Source organism: Neopelma chrysocephalum, unplaced genomic scaffold (assembly GCF_003984885.1).
Source record: "Neopelma chrysocephalum unplaced genomic scaffold, ASM398488v2 Primary Assembly neopelma1_24, whole genome shotgun sequence".
Lineage (NCBI taxonomy): Eukaryota > Metazoa > Chordata > Aves > Passeriformes > Pipridae > Neopelma > Neopelma chrysocephalum.
The window spans coordinates 9,961,049-9,987,382 of NW_020897693.1; the positions used below are offsets into that span (position 1 = coordinate 9,961,049).

The following is a 26,334-nucleotide window of genomic DNA, read 5'->3' on the forward strand; positions in this document are numbered from 1 at the left end:
TACTTTCATAAAGTAACTAGACTGGGGAAAAAAACCCAGTGTCTTTTATCTAGAACAATGGGTCTTTTGAACCAACAAGGTGAGAATGACAACATGAACACCACAGGACAAGTGCAAGCACGGACAAATCAAGTCTTCCATTTTCAGTGCAGGTCTAATCTTAAAAGGCCTAGGAAAATTAGTATTACACCTATACAGTACGACTTAGTATGACAAGATTAATTTATTTATAGCCAGAGCAAAAGAAGAACTTGTGCATACCATTCTTCTATCTCCAAGAAAAAGGTAAACAAAGGTTTATTAAAAAATGAATATACACAGCAACTAAAAAAGGACAAAAAGTCTCTCCATTTTCTTCCCAAAGCCTGAAGAAAACAGCAACCCACTTGCTTGAAAGGGTCAAGAAGAAACAAATTGTGCATTTAACAGCAGATGTTACATAATTCTCACAATTCATACACACTAGGCCTGAGAAGCACAATGAAGCTGATTTACCAAGTGCTGGTCATTGAGGAGATGCACCACCCTGGATGTCCAGTCTCCCATGGGAACAAGGTCAGGAGAAGTTCTATATAAACGCAGCAAGCACAAAGCAGCACTTTGCTTCACACTATCCATAGTGTCTCTGCAAGACAAATATGGATTTAAAATACAGTAGTACCTGCTGGACAGCGTTATGCCAATCTTCAAACTGACTCAGCATCCCTGCCCAGGTCACATCTTTTCAACAGAAGCTGAAACAGAAGTTCACTAAATTCTTCCCATGTTCAAGTATTTGTTCTTAATTTAATCCAGTAAATTTAATTGGTCAAGTTTTCAACCATTACAAGTGTCTAGTAGCCTCTACAATTATTTGCTACAACTTCAAGTGATATTTCACATCTTTTGATCAGAATTGAAAGTTTATCTCATCTAATCACCAGAAAAAACTTCTTCCATACTGACCCAGGTCAAACAGTTAAGGTACACCGTGTTATGAATGCTACCAAGCTGGATCTCCTGTATAGAAGATACAAATAGGTCCTGTATATCAGATTCAAATCATTAACTACTCAACAGCTTCAGTACCTACATCTAGCATGCAAGTCTGCTATCAGCAAGCATGCAAAGCACAAGTCTATTCACCTCGCCATCTCTGCTGCTGGCACAGAAACAGACTAAGACCAGCATGCTACTATTCTAGTTCAGTGAACTCCCTGTCACAAAGTAGACAATTAAGCATTTTGTGTGCTGCACAAACAACAGCTATAAAATGTACAGAGCATTACCACTAGAAGTTTTAAGAGGCCCGTTTACAGTGTGCAATCCTGATTAAATGTTTAGAAACCTCCACATCCCCAAAAATTCAGCCCACCTATTCTTCATGAATTTATCACTTTTCCATGAGATCAAATTGTATCTCAGTTAAAAAACAGAAAACAAAACAAACCCACAAACCTATTCCTCCCCTGCTTCCAATTTATACTCAAGCCAAGAGAGCTACACTGAAGTTGCAAACGTAACTGACAATGCTCATTCTGCACAGGTCGCTTAGATAGGACATGTACACATATGTATTTCATATATATTATCTTAGAAATGCAGAAGGAATGAGACCCTGAAGAACATAAACACAGCTATAGGTCTAAGTTCAAACAAGTCTGAACTGAGAGTGCCATGCTCTGTCTGCAATTGGTGACCTTAAGTGAAATTTTTGGAACTTTTTAAGGTTATCTTATTAAAACTCATGACTCATCCCTGCAGTGTTGTCTCCACTGTGCTCCACATGGAGAATAGCATCTGGCAAGGGCAGTGCTTGACATTTAGAGTATTAATACAGTTCTTATGCCACATGTCACTTTTTATATTAATTTAAGACATTACGTTTGTTATAAAACAAGATCCATGCATATTCTAAAATATTTCATATCCATAAGAGTCTAAACCCACTGTTTACACTTGGACATTTTAAGTTTCATTAAATACATTAGCCCCACAATCACAAGTTTGACTTTACACTTACTTAACTGCAGTTTCAGACATTTGCCAGGTCTGTTTAGAAACCTCTAGCTAGTTACACAAATTGTTGTTTACATGGCTAGCATAGGAAGCAAGAAAGCCCATAAACCAATAATGAGTTCCTTATGAAGTCAGTACATTTAAACAAAGAGCTTCAGTTTATAAAAAAAAAAATGTAGTATAAATGTCTATTTAGGTTCATTTATTTCTTTCTTTCATCAGGAGAGGCAAGGAAAGTAAAGCACACATTTCAGGGGTGTTTATTACTACACATTTATACAGAACAAAAAACAGATCAGAACAAAGCTGTAAAAGCTTATTCAAGATACTGACAGTTTTAATTTCCATGTATTTCTACACACCTACAAGCAACTCCATACTCAGTTAAGTCAAAGTACCTGCAGCCACCAGAAACTCTCACTCTACTGCAAGCCCAGGGCTGTATAGCTCTAAGCATGGATTAAGCTGCTGCAATGCAACTGAGTTGCCAAAAAGGTTTATTGGTATTGTACTTGAGAGAAGCATCTCATACCTACCCAGCCACAAGTATTTTTGGAATTTCTCCAGCAAATGCTTCTGCCATCTCCCTGCTCCCCACGTTAGCAATACAATGCAGAGCAAGCCCCATGAAGGTGGGGTTTCGGCTGGCCAGGTCATTCTTGATTGCATTGTTTATTAAGCGGATCAGCTCACTGTTAGAGTTCACTAGGACAGAGATGAAGAGATATCCCTGGGAGTCAGAAAAAGCAAAACGAAAATTTATTTTAGTTGACTTAAATTCTGTTTTCTGTTAATGACACAGGTCATTCTTTGAGACATACAGTTCTCCTCCAATACCATATGGGCAGAAATAGAAATTTAGATAGAGCAAAGGCTAGAAAGATTAAGTAAACAAAAATTTAAGTTTAGCATTACCCTAATTTATCTGTTTTTAAATGTTTCATCAGTTTATTTCAGCTTACACTCAAAATACCATTTTAGATGAATGGGGGCAAATCAAGAATTCAGTTTATTATTCAGACACTAGTATGTTACACGCACTTGATAAAGTTAACCTTACCTAGGAAGACAGAAAGAAATATTCTGAAAATTAAAAGTTTATTTACCTTTTAATGCAAGATTCAAGGCAGTTTCTTAACAAGAGTAATAATTTTATGCAGAGCACACATTTTAGCTTTTGCAATTAGTTCAAGACTCCCTGTGCACAAAGATGTTTAGATTTCAGAATCACTGCCAGAGCCAAAATAAGGCTTTAAGCCAGTGCAGGAGGAATGAAGCAAAGTCCTCTACAGATTCTAGAGCTGAGGCAGGATATTAGACAGACCAGTTTATCTTCTATAGAGCCCGAGTTACTCACAATCTGTTTCTCTGTATATCTATTGGAACTGAGCAGGTTTACAGCCTCCATGTGACCAAAGTCAATGTCATGGCCCAGAAGAAAGATGAAAAGCAGTTTGCAGACATATTTTTTCTTACTGTAACCATCCAGAGCCTTGTCACCTGAAAAGTAAGGAAACAAACAACAATTAAGCCTATGTTATGCCTGTACTTGGTTCCACCCCCTCCTCAGTGGAACTGAGGAACCTCATCCTGTCTTACAGTAACAAGACTTACATTTGCACCTAGTAATTAACATCGGTATTTAATTCCATATGTATTGCCTTACAGAAGAGGGACAAATTGAGGGTTCAGCTACTGCAGTACTTGAATTTCACAAATTTAGAATTTATTTCAGCTGTTATTCACTCTACAGTGAACAAAATGCTAAATATATCCCTTTATCTCCAACCTAAAGGACTATAAGTCTTTACATAATTTTGTGCTAAACAGATTCAAGTTACCACAAATCATCATCATCAGATGTCAGACAATCAAACAACTTCTGGGTTTTAAAAAAATTATTATCAGTCACAGAACACAGGTAAACGAAAATCTGAAGATTCTTTTGTTAATTACATTTACCATTCATTATCTATATCCTAAAAGATGGTCATGAAATAATGCTATCAGCTAGTCCCTGAATTATCCTGCAGTATCCTTAAAGTACGATTTTACTAAGAGGCAGTGCATATATGTTTGCTCAATTGAGATTTTGCTGTTTCTCTTAAGAACAGCTATGCCTTTCATACACATGTTCTCTTCTTAAACCAATTATCAAACCTTTATTGCAGTAACAGGTCTTGATGCATGTTCTCAAGTGCATCACTGTAGAGAATTCAGTAGCAACAAAAAACCCCCAGCAAGATGTTTTAGAAAGATCAAGCGACAGATGTATATCCCAAAGACATGAAATGAAATTACCATGAGAACTTTAAAGTGTTTGTAGACTGCAAGTATTTATAGGTGTTTCAGTTTTAGAAGAAGAATGCACCCTAAAGAGGTTTTGCCTTACGTTGCAGAATTGCTGTATTTTAGAAGATTGTAAAAGCGACATGGAGCAGTATAGCTTACAGTTCATCGGGCAGATCACTGCTTTTCCTGAAGGAAAGAACTGCATATGAACATACACTGTATGCATTACATTCCCTCCCTACCTCAAATCAGGAGATAAAAGAACAGCCAGTAAATCAGCAAAGCCTGAATGCTAGATAGTTGAGTCAGGGTAGCAAACTTTTGATAGATGCTGCTGCCTAAAAGGCTATACAAGCTCCTTAGCCTCAGCATTCTGGGCCCAGAATAACTAGTCTGTCACATCAATGTGTATTCCTTAGCGATGGGCAAGTTCAGCCAGAACAGCACTGCATACAATAAAGCTTCCATAAGATATCCCTTACTCATCATCTTTGCCAATAAAAGCTCTGTCAGGATTTTTTTTTTAAACTTCAGATTTATGTAATAGGCAGTTAAATATATAATAATCTTAATAGTACAGAAGTTTTTCCTTCTTCCTACTCATCCACTGATACAGAGTGATGTTAAATTTCTCATGCAACATGAATCTACAGTTCCCATAGATTTCATACTACATTCAGTGATTTTTTTTTTTAACTGGCACAGACAGTGTTTCAGTTGTCAACAAAAAGCTTCACCTTAAAGCTATTTTTATGCAGTGCAAAGAGAAGTTGTCTTCAGGTCTGTACTATGGAAACCAATACATGTCACATTTTACTTAGATATAGGCAGCAGCATTACTGAAGATACCCATGACAGTGAAATCCTGCTACACTGGATCCTGTCAAGATCCTCTGACCGCAGCCAGCTCTGCAGAAAGATGCTCAAAGACATGTTTTCTTCAAGTCGCATTCACAGTTTGCTGCCATAAGGCTATTTTCCTGCTGACTCAGCAAACCTATGTAAGGCATTTTGCCTTACTAGACACCCGAATTACTATTGGAAGAAGCAGAGTGAAACATCCAGGGTGGAAGGGGTTTTTTCCTTTTTTGGAAGCAATGTGGCCAGAGGAAAGAGCAGATATCCAACTATGTCTGCCTACCTGCTGTGGCCTTCAAACTATGGCTTAAGCAGCAAAGGAATAAAGTATTCTGTATTTATAACATAAATACTTCCTGCTATCCTATTTTCCCAAATGGCACTCGAGAGCAGAAGTTCTTCCTATCCCATCATGATAGGGAGATGTAGATCAAAGATACCTTTCCTTAGGAGAGGCAAGGAAATAAAACCAAACAAAACTCCACAGGAAAAGGCAGAGTGACAGTTTTAGTTTTCTAACATTTTTTTCAGCTGCTTAAGAAGAGTTTGTAGAAACTGTTAATTTTATTTAATCGGTCATCTACATGAGATGGAAGGAAAAGAAACAATCAGTGAATAAACCAGTAGGGTTTTATATTACCCAGCAACAAAAAACATACCAAATCATGATGAGAGTAGCCAAGTCTACATAACTGAGGACTTACTATGGTATTGGAAGGCATTAGTATCATTAGTTGCTTCTCTGAGATAGGCAACAGAAAGTAACTTTTACATGAACTTTATCAAAAGTGAAAACATCCCAACCAGTCTCCAAGACCAAGTTCCCAGCAGGCTGAGAGGTTGAACCGCAGCTGCCCATTAGCGTACAATGCACCAGCAACATACAGAAGTCACAAGTATAAAACTCAATCCCTTATCTTCTCAAATTACTCTGGTGGTGACTTTGTGAGACCAGAAGAGAAGCAGGCATACAGAATACTGCAACCCAATTGCTTAATGAAGAATATCAGCAGATGAAAGTACGAACCACATCAACTTTCACAACAAACTATTTGTCAGGGCTTGGAAATTCCTTTTAGGTTTAGGACACAGCTATTTAAAGTACTATATCATTCCAAGACAACAGTATTTTAAGAGCTCAGATTAGGAAGGTCTCTGGATCTTGGGATATTTGAAGAATTTTTGATGGAATCTATGCCAGGCAATTAAACTCAAAACACAGCACCACTTGACTAAAAAGCAGCTTCCTTCTCCACCATGTGGTATCAAAGAACAATATTGTAAAATCAGTACCTGAACAACTATTCAGAAAACAGAAAAAATAGTACACTGAGTGCTTCAAAACCTTCAGTCCCTTGTATACAGCACTGAAGGCAGTGTGACAGTTCTCACTAATATGCAAGCTTATGAACTAAGCCAAATAATTACTAGACCTCTTCAAAGTGTTATTAGTTCCCAGTAATAACAGAATAGTCTCTTTTAAAATTTTATTATTTAATTATCTAAGCAATTTGAAAAAAGAGCAGTGCAGTCAAAGATCTCACAGTAATTGTTTAACTCCAACTGTGTTTTGAAGAAGTTTGTGATTCAGATTTTTATTGAAATTTTAACTATTCCTCTCCCTCCTGTGTATCATTTACATAGAGTTATAAAGGTTCTATTTTAAACATTAATAACCAGTCTCATTGCTTAAGTATGTGCTAAAATAGTACAGCTTCCCCCAGCCTCAAGCAAACATCCGAACAAGAGCAGAAGGAAATGTCACATGTTCTGTTATCTTTATTGCAATACACAATCATTTCTTTAACTCAGCTCATTTTCAAATGCTTTCAGGAACATTTGCAAGTACTGCAAATCAAGTCAGCAGAAACAGGAAGCATTCACAACACGTCAGCAGGTTTTGAGCACAGTGGGCATTTCAAAGACTACTTGCTTTCCCTGAAAAGTTTATTGGTCATTTTTTTAAGAAAGAAATTATTTTAACAGCTGATCAAAAAATAGTACTATTAAGAAATAATTACTAATTCCACATTTCTGTGCATCACCTCCCAAGCACTGTCACACATAACTTTTGGTTTTCATGGCTCATACAAATCTTTCGCACGGGCCTCCAAAAAGGAGGAAAGAAGGCACAAAAGTATTATGAGTATTATTTGGACCACAAGTTAAAAACCACCATCTGCTTTTGACTCTGACTCAGTATAGTTAAAAACCAGCCTGGGGCACAGTTACTAAATCTGCTACCAGCCAGAGGGGTCAAGAAAGCAGTTTAGTCCTTGGGATGTTTGCTGGGGGGTAGGAGATAAGGAAGCCTGACAAGTCAAATCTCACTAGCTTTCAGACGGCTGATTGCTGCCTTAAAAACGTACCTTTTAAAACCACAGTAATGGCTTGTGCAAAACAGAATGGACAACACTGTTTCTTTGCATTCTGTGTGCTTCCTTCCTAGGCTGACACTGACCCCTGCTCATGCAGCTGGCAGCAATCCAAGGATATACTGTATCAGGAGGTCACCAGTAGCTTAGAGGCTAAGTGAATTTACTTTTTATGAACATAGCTACACTTTGAGACAAGATCTGTACTTCTGTAAGAGTGACAGTCCAAGCCCTCTACATCAAACACTGAGTATTTGTGGCAGACAACCCATACAAATTAATAAACTACTACCTAATTACCATACTACTACTGCCACCAGAACAGAGTAGTACTAAAGCAGCCTTACAACTCAGGTCATATTTGAAGCCTGATTTTACTTTCAACAATTCAGTTTGGCAGTGAAGATACTCTATTATTTTACTGTCTGATTGCCTTCATACATCTCTTAGATGATCAGAAGACTGTGATTAACCAGACCCATCTTAAATATAAAGACTACGCTTTCACAGCCTGTCAGGAAAGCATTTTACTGTTACACAGCTTCTGTTTAAAACAGGTACTTAGAGGCTTATCTTAACTTCCTCCAAAGAGTTACCACGAATTTTGGGACAACAGAGAAGACTTGCTTGAATATGGAAAAACAAGTCAGCTGAAGTAACAAAAACCCCCAACCAAAACAATCAAAAACCAGAGATTAACAACTGACATGGAGCACTTTTGCATGAGCCAAAATGAAGATACACTAGCATGTCTGAAATCTAGCAGCCACCCTTGTAACACAAACAGCAATCAGAACAAAATTAAATTCTAATGCCAGATAAGGAAAAAAGTCTGAATCAAGGAGACAGCAAAGTTCCTTTGCCTGCAGAAACAGCTTATAGATTTGTGGGCTGTTTCATAAATACACAAATTCTAGTCTGAGAGATCAAAGTGATACAATTTAATAAACTGGTTATTTTTTCACTCACAAAGCAACTACTACTCTGACAGTCAGAATTCCACTTTGGCTCAAACATGGAAGCAAAATCAGCTTACAGTCTGAATACGTAAAACAAAAGGAATAGCATTTCTCCACTTCACATTTAACTTCTACAACTTCTGCTTTATCACACTGGTGTCGTTTCTCTCTATTACATTCTTATCTCAGTTAATGCAGAAGCATTTAAAGCAACAGTCAAGGACACACTGACCTCAGCAAAGGAGCTTCCTCATGCATCAACAAGAGACAAAGTCACCTTAAGTACAGCGATTCTAAATTCCTGCTGAGCTTGGCGCACAGAAGCTAGATTAGAATCCAAAGCCATGGCATATGTTCCATCAGTTCAAGAAAAGTATTGCTTTTCCAGAGATGCATAGCCTTATCCCAGCCTGTTAAATACAAGGGTATTTTAAATAGCAGGTTACCCAAATATAAGGCAGGTAACAGGCTTGACAGCTACTTGCACAATAGAACAAAAGTAGAAATACTCAGCCTTTTCTGTAATAGTATAAGACTATATCTTGCAAGTTACATGGGATGTGGGTCCAGATACTACAACAGAGTGTGCTGAAGCATGTAGAGATCCAGAGATATACCAGTCTCTTATGCTGTCAAGAAAGAAACTTATCTATGTCAGGAGGCCTTGCTTCTTACTCGGACCCTTCCCTGGTTACAGCAATGTAGTCAGTCCATCAGCTGCATCTTACAGGCAGGGCCAGTAACCCAGGACACCAGCATTCACCATAATTGTTTGACAGGGGATTCCATCTTAAGTTCACAATCACACATTTCTCTTAATCCAAACTGTTTAAAAACATTTTTAAAAGTCAGAGCTACATTAAAAGAAACTGGGTTAAACCAATAATAAAATGCATATGAAGATCTCTTTATTTTTATATAGCCCTCCTGCAAGGACCAACTACATGTCCATGTGGGACTTCTGCAGCAGAGAGATACACAGCTATCAGCTTCTCACACTTTTAAGGCAGTTACACAACAAGCTGTCTAAACTCAGCTTCTTCCAAATTGTGACACTTATGTTTTTGGTTTTGTTCAGGCTACATCGAGTTACTGTCTTAAGTAAGATTTTCCACCCAAAATCCATAGAGATCTAGTAATAAAGTAACCATAATGAAGATCAGCTATGTGAAGGTTTAGTCATCTTTCACTCAAGCTACTGAATGAGCTTATACCGACACTTTTTCAAAACTATTTAAATAACTCTTAAAGAACGCTACACCAGGTATGCAGGTTAAAGTTATCACACTACTTTGCTGAAAGCACCTCCATTCTCTAATCATTGCTTGATCAGAGGTTCTACACAGCCAGAGACTCCTATGATCATTTCTCCCTTGCTTCATGAGTAAGCAGAGAATTCACTGCTCATGTACTTTTAACTATTTTTGTACTTAAGTCACAAAATACCTTGCAAAACTTGCTATTCTGACAGAATTCATTTCACTTATAGTTTCATCCTGCCAAGCTTTCTTAAAGCTAGAAATACAGTGGCTCATACTGCTGCTTTTATAAAGACATTCACAGAAAAGAACAGTGGAGACTAGCTCTACCATGGGTAAGGCAGCCATTCACCAGAGGTGACATTAGCAGCCTTCTGAACATACATTCATAGACTCTTCACAGGACAAGACTCAGGATAACTGGCCTTGACAAAACACTGAACTGTGTGTCAGTGTTCATTCTGTAATCCCCATGCAGGATTTACTGCACTTTACCAGTAAGTGCACTTGGAAGGCATAAATATAATTAGCATTAACTTTAAAGGCTGCATTGACTGCTGTGGTACCCAACCAATTCACAGGTTCACTTTTTTCCCACTTGCACGTTCACAAAAGTTAGAGGGTGCAGATGGACCCAAAGGCAGTTTCACTTGTGTTACTCAAAATGTGTAAACCATCATTTTTTCTAGAATACTTAGCTTTCACATGGATTAAAGGTTTCAATACAGCTTCCCTATTTCATCTTGAAGAATAAAGCTTTTCACATCAGGTGAAAACATGAGAAGTTGGGCAGCAAGTGAGATCCAACTAACTGCTTCTACCTAAAGTGGATTATTTAATAGATTTGATTACAGTCAAACACTACCCTGCAAGTCAGTAATTAGATAGCCTTAACCACTACAAATTTGTCTGAAATTCCGTTGCATTCCTTTACATCAGCAGATTTAACTCTAGCAGTGAAGTGAGCAGGTCTGACAGACGTTCATGCTTCAAGCACACTTGAACATACAGTAGGCAGCCAAAGGAGCTTTAATAACTTGCTTTTTTTATGCCTTTTGAAATTTTCAGACCTTCACTGCTAACTGAAGACTTATCCTGATGAAAACTTCCTGTTTCATTAGTGAAAATTTGGTTAGGTTTTACAAACAAACTAAAGCTTGCCTATTAACCAAATCAAGATAGAAAAAGTGGTATAGCCTAAAGTTAAGTTGCTGAAAGAACTAGATTTCTGTGTTAGTGTGACTGCAGCAAGGCTTCCAGCTAGGCATTCACCTCTGGGTGTTCTTGATGATGCAAGGGCATAGGTGGAGTAACTGTTAATATATCTTTATAAAAAAACCTGTCCTGTTTGAACAGCTAAGTAAAGAATTTAGGTGTTGAAATGAATTTCAGCAAAAGCTCATAACCAACAATCTTGCTATCTGATAGCAAGTGGTTTTAAAAACAACGACCAAGAGAAAACAAGCAGTCTTTGTGTAGTATCTTCCAGATTAATCAACTTAAAGAAATTGGTTGAAAGATAAAGTAACATGAAACTTTGATTAAATTGTTATGATATAGAAATTCCTAAACAATTTTTAATTAAACTCAGCCTCTTTATCTGAAAAATATCTTTAAATCATATCTTTAATTTGTCTAATATAGATTTCGCCTGGAGACCAAACTGTTTTATTTAAAAGTTACACCTTTATGCTTAAATTTACCAGGCAATAAGAGGATCCACTTTGATCATACAGCTGGAATTAAAAACAAAACAGCTGTTACTCTTCTATGCAGGTTCCTAGTAGACCCTTGAACTATATCCTAACTGCTCAGTGTGCATGCATACTTTTCACATGAAGGCAGTGTCTACTGGTCCCTGAAAAACAGACACAAGTGGTCACTGTGACTGGAAAATGGACAAAAAAATTTTAGACTTGGAATGGGTGATGAAGAGTAAGTCTGTACAATAGACAATGCAAAGCCTGATACTTCTGGCAAAACATCAGTGTTATATGAAAGTTCTGCAACGAAAAGAAATTAAAAAACAATGTGACATCAGAAAGATGTGACAATGAAAGCTTCTTTTCTTATTTAATCTAGAAAAATAGCTGTTGCAATTTCATTAGTTACCCTATGACTGAAGTCAACAATCTGCATAAAGTATGCTGAAATTTCTAAGAGAAAAATGATAGCACAGAGGCATGTGATGGCTTCTAATTCAGAAGAATTTCTTAACCTTTCTTGCATGCCTTGCACTGTGGTTAACTTTTCCCTTCTAAGCTGTTGTTGACACTTGTGTTTTTACAGGTCTTCATATGCCTTTAAGTGACATACCAATTAAAAGGTAGCAACAGATCACATGGAGCTCAGGAAAGTTATTTGTTAATGCACTGAGTATTCCAAATAGATATGCTAGTCTAAGTCAGGATAGCTACCTAAGGTAAATGAGTTTAACACAAAAACACAGCAAACTCTAAAGCCACATATATGACCTCCATGCTGCCCTGCCTTATCTAACTGCACACATAGCCTCATATCTATTTAAACAGAACTTGCCACAGCCACTACTGCTGGAACTCCACTTAAAAGCATCCCAACTACCCCTCAGAATCTTTAAAATTTGAAACCACATACACAACTTGAATACAGCTAAGAGATGAGTTTTACCTTGTACTGTTTAAAAATGAATTGCTGCCTTTTGGAATTAGTTACTGCATATCCTTTCTTTCATATGAATAATTTGTACTGCTGTTGCTTGTTGTCAAGATGCATAGCTTCATCAACTAAACATTTTAATCTTAGTTCTGCTAGAAGACAGCCTAACCCACTACTTCCATAAAGGGATTGGGGCAGAAGACAGAGGAAGGAAGAGAAGTTTAAACAGATTCTGTTTTACTGGAAATAATCACATCCACCCACACATCTTAAATTATTCACATCCTCACAGCCTTCTGGAAGCTAACAGACTGAGTAGTCACACGGTGGGGAGGCAAAGTATTAGAAATAGTTTGTGAACATTAGCCTAATTTTTTGATATAGGAAGGAGTTTGCTTTTGTTATGGTCAAGAATCACAGGTCTGTCAGAATGTTCTGTAGTTGAGAGAATATTTTCAACAGTTATTCTAACACACTGCTCTAGCATTTTGCTTGAGTCAGCAGTTGACAAAACAAGTCCAAACATGCAAAAACAAAATCTCCTAAAAGAATGTCATATGGAAATATGTATAGTTTAGCATGATCAAGTCACTTACCTTTAAATTTTGACCGAATGTTTGCTAGTTCCTTATTTATCCTCTTTATCTCTGCTTCTTTACTTTTGCCTGAAATGAAAAGAACACATATCAGGACACAATGCTTTGGACAGCCCTCTGCCACCCTAAGCTTCTTTTCAGCCAGCCATGCTGGGTGAACATACAAACATCATATTACTCTCTCTTGCCAGTACTGGAACTAAAGGCAAACAAAGGTAACTTCAGCATCACTTTATAAGGGAATTTGAGAAGCTCTAAGAATCTCCCTGTTTCAAGAAGCTTTGCAGACTTTAGACAGTATCACTTGCATATAACCTGAGACGCCTCTGCTACTGACTTCCACAAACACTTCAGTTTTTCTATTCCTGAAATTACCAAGAAAAAAACCAAATTTTACATCCAACGTAATTACTAAGCTGACAGAGCTCTGAAGGAAATAGTCTTCTAAGCAGAATCTTGTAAACAAGCAGCTTGTGTTATTCCTCACCTTAAGGACAAGTCAATTTACTGTTTCTCTATTGAATGGTCATTCAGTTCAACAGTTTTAAAAACATTCTTAATAGACTGAAGAGGAAAAGCAGTAAACTCACAAGTAGCCCAGACTCAAAAGACACCTCACACAGCCAGGATACATACATAGGCTCAGACTTTCTATATACCTCATGAAAGTAATTTGAAAACCAGAATTATTTAAAATCCACTTAACAAGCTTACACTTCTCAGGACCATAAGTATTTCATATCAACTTTTGATTCAAAGAATACGTATTGGGATTTCTAGTGCCAATTCAAGTTAGATATTCAGAGGAATAGCTGCAACTTAAATTTTGATAATTCAAACTTATTCAAGTAATATTTGCACTGTCAAAACCAAAGCAGCTTATTACTGCTTATTACTTTAGCATTTAAGTTTTTAGTAACTGACAATCTACAGAGGTCTGGGTCCATTATATCCTACATCAGTGAGCATGGAAGGGTAAAACAGCCAACTCAGGCGTTATATTCATATATATATGCTTGACATTTGAGGGAAGCAAATGAAGTGCACTTCAGCATTGCAGAACTGGCCATTTAGTTCTGGTGTAAATTCAGACCTGTACCTACTCAAACTCTCAAGAAGTCTAAAACTTTCTCCATTTTCCAAAAGTTTCAAGGAGTTTCAAGTGTTCCAAAAACATCAACAAGCTGCAGAAAATGACAGCTTCCTTCCCTCTTCATCATATGTATTTGGCTACAAGGTTATGAATAAACACTTCCTAGCCCTAAGGTCCAACATTATGAGCAGTGGGGATCACATGCCCTGTGTTCACACCACACTTTCCCCCCACCACCACTCCGATCACAATTACAGCCACGTCAGTGCAAGCAGGTTATGTGACAAGGCTTGAAGAGCAGATCATGACCAGCATCTGAAGCACCTCCAATCTCATCCCTTTCTTCCACAGAACCAACTCCAATGCCCCAACTCCTGTGTCACTCTATGACTGTTAATCTTCCCTTTACGATTCCAAAGATGATCTGACAGCAGGCCTGATGAAAGGCGATTAAGTAACTCAAGGAAACAAGTGCCTTAGGATAGGTTAATAGCAAAATATTTAAAGTATAAGGGAAGCCCTTGCCAAGCACAAACAAATCCAGATTTTGTAATTTATTGATTTAGACTCAAAAAAATCAGCACCTCCGAAACCAACTCTGGCATAAGATGGAGAGAGTTGGTTTATATTAATATGCCTGTAATAATGGCCACAGGAATACAGACGTTAGGCCCAAAACAGAAGCAACTATTTCAGTTTGCCTAGTCATTTTAACATAACACCTACAGACCCTACATATTTGCTTAGAATTGAATTTTTCCATTCTAAAACAATGTTTTATAAGGGGCACTGCTCCAAAGACTGAAGTGCAAGGTTTAAAACAGCAACACTATTGTATAAATGAGCAGCAGCTCACACAATCTAAGACCTGAAGTGTCTTCTATTATAGATTTTAGATTTGTCTTAATTGGATTAGATTATTTGTACTGTGCACACAGCAAATACTTAAGCGTTCGCTTCTAAGGCACTTGCCAGCATTAGGAGTTCATCACCAGACTGAAGCAAGTCCTTTGCTCCTGGGTCCACACTCTGAGAACAGGGAGCCACATTAACACACCAGAAGGGTGCAACTGTTTATGTAAATAAACAATCCTCCAGTTTTGTAACCTATTTCTTAAGACTTGAAAACACTTCCTTTATTTTTCAGCCATTCATCTGCTCCTGCTGAAAATTTTAATTTCGAAAGCTAATAATTTATTTTCCCTTCTACCAAGGGAAGAGCTCTTTAAGACATTACCACCAAGTCTGGAGATTTTGTACTTCATTTAGATTAACAGGGCAGAGAATACAGACTGAGGTCTCAGATATTGCTAACCTGAGTAGGATTGGAAGCTAGGTCCTTGTTCTATATCTTTAGCTTATGTTTGTAACAAAAGTGAATTGCAATATTTACTTTGAATTATTAGCAATTGTTTCTCTAACCTCAACAAGCGTGGCAATGATCACGGATGTTAAAAATGGAGGAAAGGGGAACAAAAATACAGATCAACCAGCTTTTCTTATCCCAAGATGAAATCAAGGCCATCTTGTTTGTTTTTTTTTTAATCACCAAAACCTCTCAGCAAACCTTTCAAGCAGCATTATCTACCTGCTATGTTCACAGATTACCAGTTACTGCTAGAACCTGGGTTCTTTTTGTCCTAAGCAGCAACAGAGCATTAGGCAAAGCCTGACTAAAATACTTCAGGAATTTGTGAAATCAGCACCTTTGGTAGAAATAGTCTGCAGCCTCAGCAACACAAACATGAAAATCCCACCCCCATGCTGTAGCAGTGAGATGATAGGAACATCCATATTGAACAGCAAATTCACATCTGAAGGTTTATTCTCCAAATTTAAACACTTGCTGAGCATATGAACAAAAGCCTGTTTCAAATAATTCCTTCAGGCTGTTCTATTTTGAAGGCAACTTATGATTTCATTCAGACCTTAACCAAGCATAAATAGCATAGCAACTAGCTGGTGACAAAAGTTTAACTATTTATATTGGAAATCACAATGAACAATTAAGTTGTCGCCTTATTATTGATTACAATCTATACATGCCTGAAAGTGAAGTTTTAGAGAACAGCACCAGCACACCGAGCATTAAATGTCACTGAGGACAATCACATAACAATGCTTAGGATAACTTTTGAGTTAAAATCAGGCTGAAGTATTTAAAACCAAACATCCTTAACTCCAGCGGTTATGTTGAAGGGTAACCTTGATTGACTGCTTACATTAGAGGATGACAAAGCAAACCAAAATCTCACAGTAGCAGGTAGCTTCAGTTGTACAGGAAAAAAGAAAATAAGAGTATTATAAACCAAGGACCAATTTTTAGCTAGATCTTCTGTCCCACTACGTGGGGGAGGGAGGGCACAGTTAAAGGAAATGTGTTTAATTAATTGAGAAGTTTTCATCACATTACTCAGCCATGGTAACACTCACTGAATAATTTCTACATGCATATTTTATTTTTACCATCACTAGAAACACTTAAGTAGCCTTAAGGACAGTGAAAAAGGAAGATGGGCTACTAGTGATGACAGCTGAAGGAATGCTATGCTGCAGGACTAGAGATATACATTTCAGAGCTTGCAAAGGCAATTGCTCCGCCACACTTTCAGGCTGTTACACAGCTCTCACTTTCACGAAATTCTCAGAGCTGTACACCAACAAAATGTTCTGTAGTCATGCCATTTAACTTGGAGAGGCTTTACTAAAGGTCATGTCATGAATACAGACTGATGGGTAGAACAGAATTTAAGCCAGAGCACAAGAAGATTATGTTCCACATGAGTTCAGGCCACTTCCTTCTCACTTTCACTTATTCAGACTTCAACCAGCTTAACAAGACTATGATTAAATATCCATAACAAGTTATTAAAAGCAGTGAATGCAAGCCAATAAGTTTTGGCTTGCTACTTTGCCGAAAAGGCACACACTGTTTACAGCCTTACAGCCCTAGTACAGGAGTGCTGTGAGTCTTTCCCAAGATGAGCACTCGAGCACAGATACCCAGGCACAACATTGTCTAAGGTGTTTAGGAGCGATTACTTCATACTTGGCAATTTGTCAGGCTTCAGACTCCACCATGCTGCCTACTGCGTTCACTAGGCAAGGTAAATTTAGTCTGCAGAGCACTATTATCTTTAATTACCATCTTGTTTAACAAAGATAGAGTAGGGAACATCAAAAGTCATGCAGCTCATCAGAGAACCAATTACTATTCTTGCATCTCCTAGTAATCCAGGCTACAGTCAGCATTTCAGTACTGCATAAATAAGAGCTCCATACCTCAGTTTGGAGCTTTTGCATTACAATCTAAAGAAGGAGAAAACAAGTTACAGGAAAGCCGTTTGTTGAGTCCATTCCTTTGAAAAGAACATCTGACATACCTTAAGACTAACTTGGCAGCAGGGCTGCAAGATTAAGCAAGTGCTTCAAGGTGAGAATTAGTATGTTGCTTGTGGCTCACTTAGCAACCTGCTCCATCAGGATTAGCTTGTTGCTACACTACCTGCAGACTGCCTAAGCCGTGTTTCAGGTACAGAGCACATCTGTGCTGCCCAGAACTGCTACAAGTTCTTAACTTTCACACAAACCACTTAGAGTCTGATACATTTCTGACGAAGTCTACACATTTATTTCCCAAAGGAACAGAGAAGCACTTTCTCTTTCAGCATCTATACAAATACCAAGCAGAGTAGATTTCTGCAGGCAAGGTTTTGAGACATGGGCATACTGACCACACTTAAAGCAACAGAAAAAATCACTTCACAAAAGTTTAATGTTCCCAGTACTCATCTGGCTCCAATCTGCTTAGAATCAGCCACCAGTGTAATTGAGTCCACCCAATAATTCATTTGTTTTGAATTTACGTACAGGTCAGAACTGCTGCACCATGTTACCTCTTAGCCTTACCTGCCCTGTGGCCATCTGACAAGCCATGATTATATATGTGCCATTACTGGCATGAACAACTATAAAGCATGTTGGGTAGGAGGCTCTATTAGCACAAGAAAAAGCCTGCCACAACTCTGTCACACTTTTTGAAGGACAGTAGTAGTGTCAGTGACTATCTGCAGCACTACCACCAATATAACACGACTCTATTCACATTCAATTATTAAATAGGGCTTGCAGAGAGGACAAGTCTACTGTTCTGTTTAGGAGAGGGTAATACAAATACTGCCATGGTTAAGAGCAGGAAATTCTTTAAACTCCTTAATGGCTAAGAACATCTACTTGGCAAGAACAAAGTTCTTACACAAAATATAAATTCCCAATTTCAAAGATGTTGTTAGACACCTTCCTTGAGAGCTGCTAGTCATTATTTTCCAAACATAAGAATTTTTCTTTTGTTATGTTTTCATTAGCCTCTACATTAAGAGTATCCAAGCTGATTAGCCAGTTCTATGGGAGACACAGCACCAACAAACTGCTACTAGTTTCTCTTCAGCAAAATGCTGATACAGTTTCAGAACCAGTTTGATTCAAGGCTGTACTTCTTAAGAGACAACTACAGGATGTTCCTAAATGCTGCTCTCCTCCTGGCATACACATTCCTGCTACTACCTTGTATTGCTGCAGGTCAGTTGGGGAGCCAAACATCAGAAGGCAAGAGTGCTTTATCCAAAGGGTAAGTCATATCAGCTTTGCTAGAAGTGATAATGCCGGCAGAAGACATGACCAGGTATAAAGCAAGTTCACCACATTCACCATCCAAACACACTTTAGTTGGCATTAAGCAATCAGATTATCCACTTGCTTTTCCTACTGCTAAAATAGCCTGTAAGCATGATGTTGACTACATTGCATTCTTGAACCCTGCTGCCAGAGAACAGAGAAAGAAACTGGAAGAAAGAGGCAAAATCAAAACAAACAGTAGAGTCTCTACAGTAAAAATAGTAGAAATACTTATATAGGAAAATATTCATGTAAAAGTAATCAGTGCCTCCATTCTTGCCTTTGTGAAAGAGCTTTCAAAGTACTTTTATCTCATATCAATAAATTAAACCACTACTTTTACCTGCCAGTGGGACAGATACTCACATTACAGCTCTAGAGTACAGATTAGCCGTTTGCTATGCAGAATATGATCTTCATGAAGTAAAAGCACCAAATCCATCCTCCAGCTCTCCCGGTCTCTCAGCTGGCTCTTTAGCACAGCAGGGAAGAGGGCAAAAAGGAAGGCAGGCAGGTTGCATAGCAATCCACTAGAATGGTGTGTTTGCTGTATGCATGTCCTCACATTATGAGCGCCTGTCGGCACAAATTCCTTCATTTGGTTAAATTATCTGCAGTACTACAAGAGAGGTGCAAGGTCCAGCTCCCACCTGAGTATGCTGGTGCTATTGTTTACAAACTCGTTGCACAACTAATCCAAAGGGACTACTATAAAATATTGTACCTTGACAAAATGTTACTGTGGCTTCACTTTTCTTCACAAATCGACCTGTTCAAGGCTGCAGAACAAGAAGCTTTTTGCTTAATGACATATTAACATCCTGTTATGAATGAAAACATGAGTGCTGTCCTTTCACAAGATCTGTTTGATCAGAAGAAAGAAGTGCCTGTCTGTCATGTTGAAGATCATGAATGGCACAAAGGCAGTTGAAGATAGTCGTGTCTTCGGACATCCTGCTGTGATTAGATATCGATCAGTGACCTACTGATCATATTTAGAAACTCTGTAAAGTGCATTTTCTAATTTTCTGCACAGTAAGTAAACTACTATCCGCAGAACTGATTTCTTTGTCCAGTATGATGCTGGAGATTTGCCCCATAACAACACTTCTCGTGAAACAGCAGGGAGTCACAGGCTTTACTGTAATCCACTAATCCATTAACTCCTTGTCCTCATAAGAGAAGGGAAAAAAGAGCACGAAAGTAGCTTCCAGATACAGATGTAATAAACTGCAGTGATTTAATATAAGTTAAATTATTTTAGGAAAAAAACCAGCCATGTCGAGCATCTAACAAGGCACCACAAGTTAAGAAAAACATTACCAGAGTTCAAGGAGTAAATAGGTAATAGGGTCTAACTTAAGACCAGATCTTTCCCCAAAAGAACTGAAAGCTTACCAGAAGTTCATATCCAAATGACTTTATGACACACAGAATATCTGTTTAGCAGTTTAGTTGACAAAAGGACATTGACTATCACGAAAAGCTTGGAGCCAAGAGGATGTGCAAACAGTAGGTGCAGGGTTAGGCTTCTATATAAAGCAGCTCTTCCTCCTTCCTTGACTGAGCAGCACCTAAGTAGTCATTTCCTTCATCAGTCTTTTCACACTGTACAGTCACACTCCCTTCAACAGGGCAAGGCAGTATTTGCACTGAATTATTACAGGTCACTGTGGATTCTCTTCCACTTTAGTTCATGCTCATATAGAGGAACAGTTTGAGGCTTATCCAAAAACTCCTAGTTTAGCTATCACTTCTAAACTACTGTTTCATGGGCCTTAAAAATCCTTTTTTACCTCATTAATTGATGCAGATATGTAATAGTCACTGCAACAGTCCTTAATTTCCTCTTATCAGTCCTGATGGGCAGCCTTTATCCAAAGGACTTCAAATTAAGCAGATACCATATTTTCCAGTGTATCTAATGGAGAGGTTGGATACCACACGAAAAATTCTAGCTCTTTACTACCTCTCATCCATTAACTATCTTCTTTGACTACTCTCCCTTTAGTCAAACATGCACAAACTCAAGTGTAAAAAAACCCCTAACAAATGAAAAAACCAAAATAAACCAAAAACCCACAAACGAACAAACCAAAAAAAAACTAACCACCCAACCAGCCCACTCAGTCAGAGTTCCATGAAATGACTAGAAGAAAGCCAAGACAGAGAAGCCCTGGGCAGAACACTAGTTGTGTTTTAGACATCCTCCTCAGACTAATCTCAGGCTAATTGTGTTTTCCTTAAATCACTCTCCTGCAAATAGTAGCAAGTGATGCAAGACTTAGTGCTTATTATAGCTCTAAGCAGCACTTAGGATTGTTCTTTCAGGCCAGAAACCACCCATATTAGATGAGCTTCCATAGCCCTGCAAGACAAAGAGGAGAGCAAGCAAGATGCCTTGCCTTCAAATTCCTTCAATGAGATAAGTAATCTAAGAATACAAGTAAAGTCATTGACTGTCTGCAGAAGTAATTAAAGTCCTACTTTAAAACTATACCCAGTGCAAATATGAACCTACACCTTATAGGAACTTTGCCTACACACTAAAAGCTGTATTACTGACATAAAATAATTACTGACAGATAACTAAACCAAGTTGCAATTGCTCAACTCCCCCTGTGTAGAGTTTGTTTCACTGTCTGGCTGTTCTTACAGAGAACAAATAGCTCTATACATACCCATGTAGCCATTTAATCCATGTACATGCTCCTCCCACACACACCTGTAGTGCAGTCCATAACTACCATTCATTCAAACAGGTGATCAGCATATGAGGAATTTAATGAACCAGCCTTTTTCAATCCCCACTTGCTTATACGTAACCTGATGCATCAGTCCCAGTTCAGTCAAGCAGAGCTACATTTTGGAAGGCTCAGCCTCTGGACACTATCCTTGCCCAGTACAAAGAAGAATCAATGCATTAAGTTCTATGAGAGAAGACAGACCTTTGTTTAATACATTTGTTGGGTTTTATTTAAGGAAAAATATAGCCTGAGGAGAAAGAAACAGCACCTTGGAAGAGAACATACACAGAAACATTTGGAGAACAAACTAAAGGAATCCTTCCTCCCTCTGTCTGACTTTTAGGCAAGAAAGTTATCTAAAGTAGTGAGGGAAATTAAGAACTATCTTGTCCTCCAAGTCTGTGACAAAAGCAACTTTTGCCGCTGTGTAGACACATTTCATCAACCCAAGAGTAGAGGACTTCCCAATTTTACCATGGAGCAGGGGGTTACCAGTAGTACACTCAATATTGTTATAGAAACTATTTCTGCACTACTACCTGCAAATGAAAGGACAAAAGCAAGCTTTCCTAGTTTTCAGGGGGAATAGTAGCACTGTTTTTGTTGCAGAATAAGTTGAGTGACAAACGACTTAGAAGTACTTCATTGTGAGACAAGCATAAAGCTGTACTCAAAAAAAATGACAACAGACTCCTGATGATGCATCTGTCAGCTAAGACAGCTGGGGAGTTTATAAAGCACCATCTTGCATAAGCCAAATCATTTCAGCAGTACTGCAGGAATATGCAAGAAAAAAAGATTTAACATACTATTTAAGAATAAACATTTCTTGCAGGAGTCCATATGCGTGTAACACATGCAGATCTTATTAGGTTTTAGTTCATGAAGCACTTAATCCATGCAGTTGACAAGGACTCTTCCTGACCTGAACTCGTGAGTTTGGATAGCACTACACCAAATCACAGGATTCAGAGCTTTCCAGCTCCACCACCACCACAATCTTTTGTACAGCACAGCCACACCTAATTATTTCCTCAGTGGGTCACATTAACTAAGCACTAATTAACTGGGCTATTATAACCGAGGACTTCAGTCTGGCTTTCAATCTGTAGTTTTCTTGTCTCTTCTCTGGTGTCTATAAAAGATAAGCTAAAAAGCTATTTACTGTAGTAATTCATATATGTTATAAAACAATCCAAATGAGCAAGTTTCTAGAAAAGCTCACACATCTGCTGGCAAACTGATAGACATCTAAAGGGTTATTTTCTTAAAAACATTTTTATCTGCCATCTGCAATAGGACCTCTATATGCAAAACGCAGAGCCTAGAACAAGAAGCTGCCCTGAAACAAAATTCTGGAGAATGATCAGGAGCTGCAGGATAATTAATTTTATTATATTATCAGACTTTGAAAACTCACTGATAATTAATTTTATTATATTATCAGATTTTGGAAACTCACTTGATATTTATACGAATAAAAAACATTTCATTTTGAAAAAAGACAATACAACAGTTTCACAGAGACTAGAGCAAAGTCAAAGGGCTAAGAAGACTTTTTTCCCCTTAAAATATTTTACAGTTGCTACTACAAGTAGTATACCAACTTTTTTTAATTAAAAGCTTCAGAGACACTTGAGAAATCAGCATACTCTTAAAAAGTCTGCTTTAACAAGTCACATGTGGCACAGAAGCATTAAGGACAGAGATCAGGAAGTTTCACAGATAAGCCAAGTGCCAAAAATATGTCTAACCAACACAGAAGTGACAACCAAACTTTTAACTATTAAAGACAGACTTGTAGTGCGAGCTGTTCATTCACAATCAAATACAGTGGTAAACATCGAAAACTGCTATAAAGTAAGACTTATTTGAAGCCTGTAACAGACTGGTATAAACAGATGGGCAAGATCAGCATCACTCCCAAATCAGTAATATAATAAACCTGTAAGAGAATCATGTATTATTTAGTGCTGCAGACATTATAGGTACAAATGCCCAAGAAATAAAACTTAATGTAAGAAGATCAGGCACTTCCAAAGGTAGGCAGTCAAAATCTATATAAGTAACCCTTGAAGTTTAGGTTACTCTATTAACTTGAAATCACATGCTGTGCATCCACCTGGGCACGGTCAGCACACAACAACTGCATTTTCATTTTTCAGCAACATCTAGAATGTAGAATCCTTATCTGTGCAAAATCTTTCAGAAAAAAAAAAGCCCACACCATGTTTCACCATTATTCATAATTTGGAAGGGCTGCTGGCAAACTCAAAGTGTCAGGCCTTACAGCAGTATTACAAAGACACATGAAAAAGCCAAAATTCAGACTGAAATTAAGAATGCCAGCAGGAATTTTGCACATCACTGAAACTGTCAGATATTTAGTCCAATTTTAAGGCTAGAAACAGAGGTCAAGAGCTGTTTGGTGTCTAGCTTCCCTCCCATGTCAGAGAAGGAACATTTTCTTTGCTTTACAGGTGATAAGATTCTGTTCACCTAAACAGCAGTTACTTTTTGTTCTTGACAACATCTAGCTCCTTACTGAAGAGGGAAAGAGGGAGCTTTAGCCAGTGCCTGTGAAGCACAGTCTCTAGAGAATACTCTCAAGTATTTCTGTGAATCTTAGTCAGTGTTGCCATTAGACAACTATTAGGAAGTTTCATAGAACACCTACTAGTGGGAACTGTGAGCTCTTCTGCAGCTCTTTGGAAGGCGTAGTTACTTTCTTCATTATGAAAATGAGAAAGATACACAAGTAATTACAATTACTATTCTCCCAAATAGCTGTCTGGACAGTAAAAAAAATTTGAGAAATACCGTTATTTGTTTAAATAGTGATAGTGTTAACATTTTATTTGTTTCACAAGTAAGTCACATCTGCTCCTGCAGATACTGAGAGCACGAGAGGTTTGTTGTCCCTTCTGGACAGAGAGGTAGTTTCAGCACTGTTCCCACACTGTCTATGCACTAGCAAACTTGTGGGGAAATCAGTAGTTAATCTGTTATATCCTACAACCTTAAATTTTGTTATTCCACATTTCCAAACACAGGTTACAAACCTAGGAGCTGGAATGCTTCTCTTGTATTTATCTCTACTGAACTCCACAGAAAACAAGAGTGCACAAATGCGTTAACCAAAGGCAAGACACAAGACACTGAAGGATAAAGTCATGCTACTTCTAGCTAAATGAATGAAAACAATGATTACAAAATAGCAGGTACATACAAAAGCAAGTCCTAAAGGCTATGACACCAAGTGAAACTATGTTACACATTGCACTGAACACCAGGACACTGGGAAATTTTCAATAAACAGCCAGGCCAACCAGACAAAGCACAAGAGCATTCATGTAACCTTGAACTGATATACATCTTATAAACCATCTTCTACACATACAAGAGTGAAGTCTAAAGAAACCTAAGGACCTGCAACTCTGTTCTGAAAAAAAGCCAACTACTGAGACAGTTTCTGCTATAAGGAAAATTATCGACCTTGAATTTTGCATACAGAATCCGGGTTTCATGGCCAGAAGTCCAAATCACCTGTTTTTAGTTTAAGGAAGCTCTGCATTTAAATGCTCTCATTTTACCAGTATAATTTTTCCTCAGGTTTTTTTTTGTATTAGAAATCATCAATATGAAGAGTTTTCCAAGCCAGTGTGGTTATGCCAATACAAGACCAGTTAGATCATTATAATTCACATTAAAAAATTCTCCAAATCCGTTTTCATCTGTTAAAGAGGGGATCTTATTGTCATTGCTTTTAAAATAGCCTCAAGTGATCTACAGAGACACACAGGTGGACAAAATAGAGCTGTTTCATCACACCAACCACAGCGACCTTAGCCCTTCCCCAGGCAATTCCTGCCACATCATACACTTAAATCTCTAACTCCGATTAATATTAAACTATCGCACGCAATGCTCGGACAGAAAGGAAGGCTGAGCACTGGGCTGTGCCCTCAGACATACACCTTGCACCCCACACCAAGCAGCAGCAGATTTGTGCTCCTCATCTCTGCACCACACACTCACGGACATGCTCCTCCCGCTTCCCTCAGGGGAACACAATCGCACTCCTCTCCATCCCATTTTTAATTACACTGATCCCAAGCGCTGATTTTCCGTCAAAGCAGAATCTTAAAGCCAATTTAAGCCAAGCCTAGGCACAACGCACTGAGGGCCCTGTTCTCAGGCGCCTACGAAGGCCTGTTTTCCATCACTGACGCCATGAGCCGAAAGCCGCTCAGGGATTTGGAAGGAGCCCAGGGACGCCTCTCTCTGCCCCGCCACACACCCACCGCGCCCCGGCACCGCTCCGGCATCACGAACAAGGGCGGCACCGACCACTGACACCCCCTGCGCCGGGGCGGCCACCGCGACACCCGAGGGCGAAGGGGGGTGACCGGGGTGGTCAGGGACGCAGGGAAACACTGCAACCCACCCACCCAAAAGCGCACAAACCCACGGCCAAACGTCTTGCGCTACCCCCCCTCCCCGCCGCGCCGCCCCCCCGAGCGCGTCGCCATTTCGTGAGGCAGGAGCGCTCCGAGCTGCCCGCTGCGGGGACCAGGGGGAAGCTCCGGCCTGGGGATCGAGGGGTGAAGCCCCGGCCCCACGGGGCAACAGCCCACGGCGACGCCTGGTCCGGCCCGGCCCGGCCCAGCCCAGCCCAGGCCCCGGCCCCGCCGCCACTCACAATTGCGGATATCGGAGATGAAGACCGCCAGGCCTCGCATGCCATCGCCCTTCGACACGGCAGGCATGGTGGCGATGGATCACGGCCGCCCAGGGACGCGACACGCCGAAACCCCGCAGCCACCGCCCGCTCTCCCCGCGGGCT

General features: G+C 38.9%; 1 protein-coding gene across 4 annotated transcripts in view; it reads right to left on the bottom strand.

Annotated features, from left to right (window-relative positions):
* Positions 1-26,334, bottom strand: part of AP2A2 (adaptor related protein complex 2 subunit alpha 2) — a 48,716-nt gene extending 22,382 nt beyond the window's left edge. For all 4 annotated transcript variants that reach the window (XM_027702776.1, XM_027702760.1, XM_027702769.1 and 1 more), the window contains exons 1-5: positions 26,191-26,334; positions 12,975-13,043; positions 3,356-3,498; positions 2,535-2,728; positions 496-625 (exon numbers count right to left, since the gene is read on the bottom strand). In XM_027702776.1, coding sequence (XP_027558577.1) covers positions 496-625; positions 2,535-2,728; positions 3,356-3,498; positions 12,975-13,043; positions 26,191-26,257 — 603 coding nt within the window. In that variant the 5' untranslated portion in view covers positions 26,258-26,334. The remainder of the gene's footprint in view (positions 1-495; positions 626-2,534; positions 2,729-3,355; positions 3,499-12,974; positions 13,044-26,190) is intronic.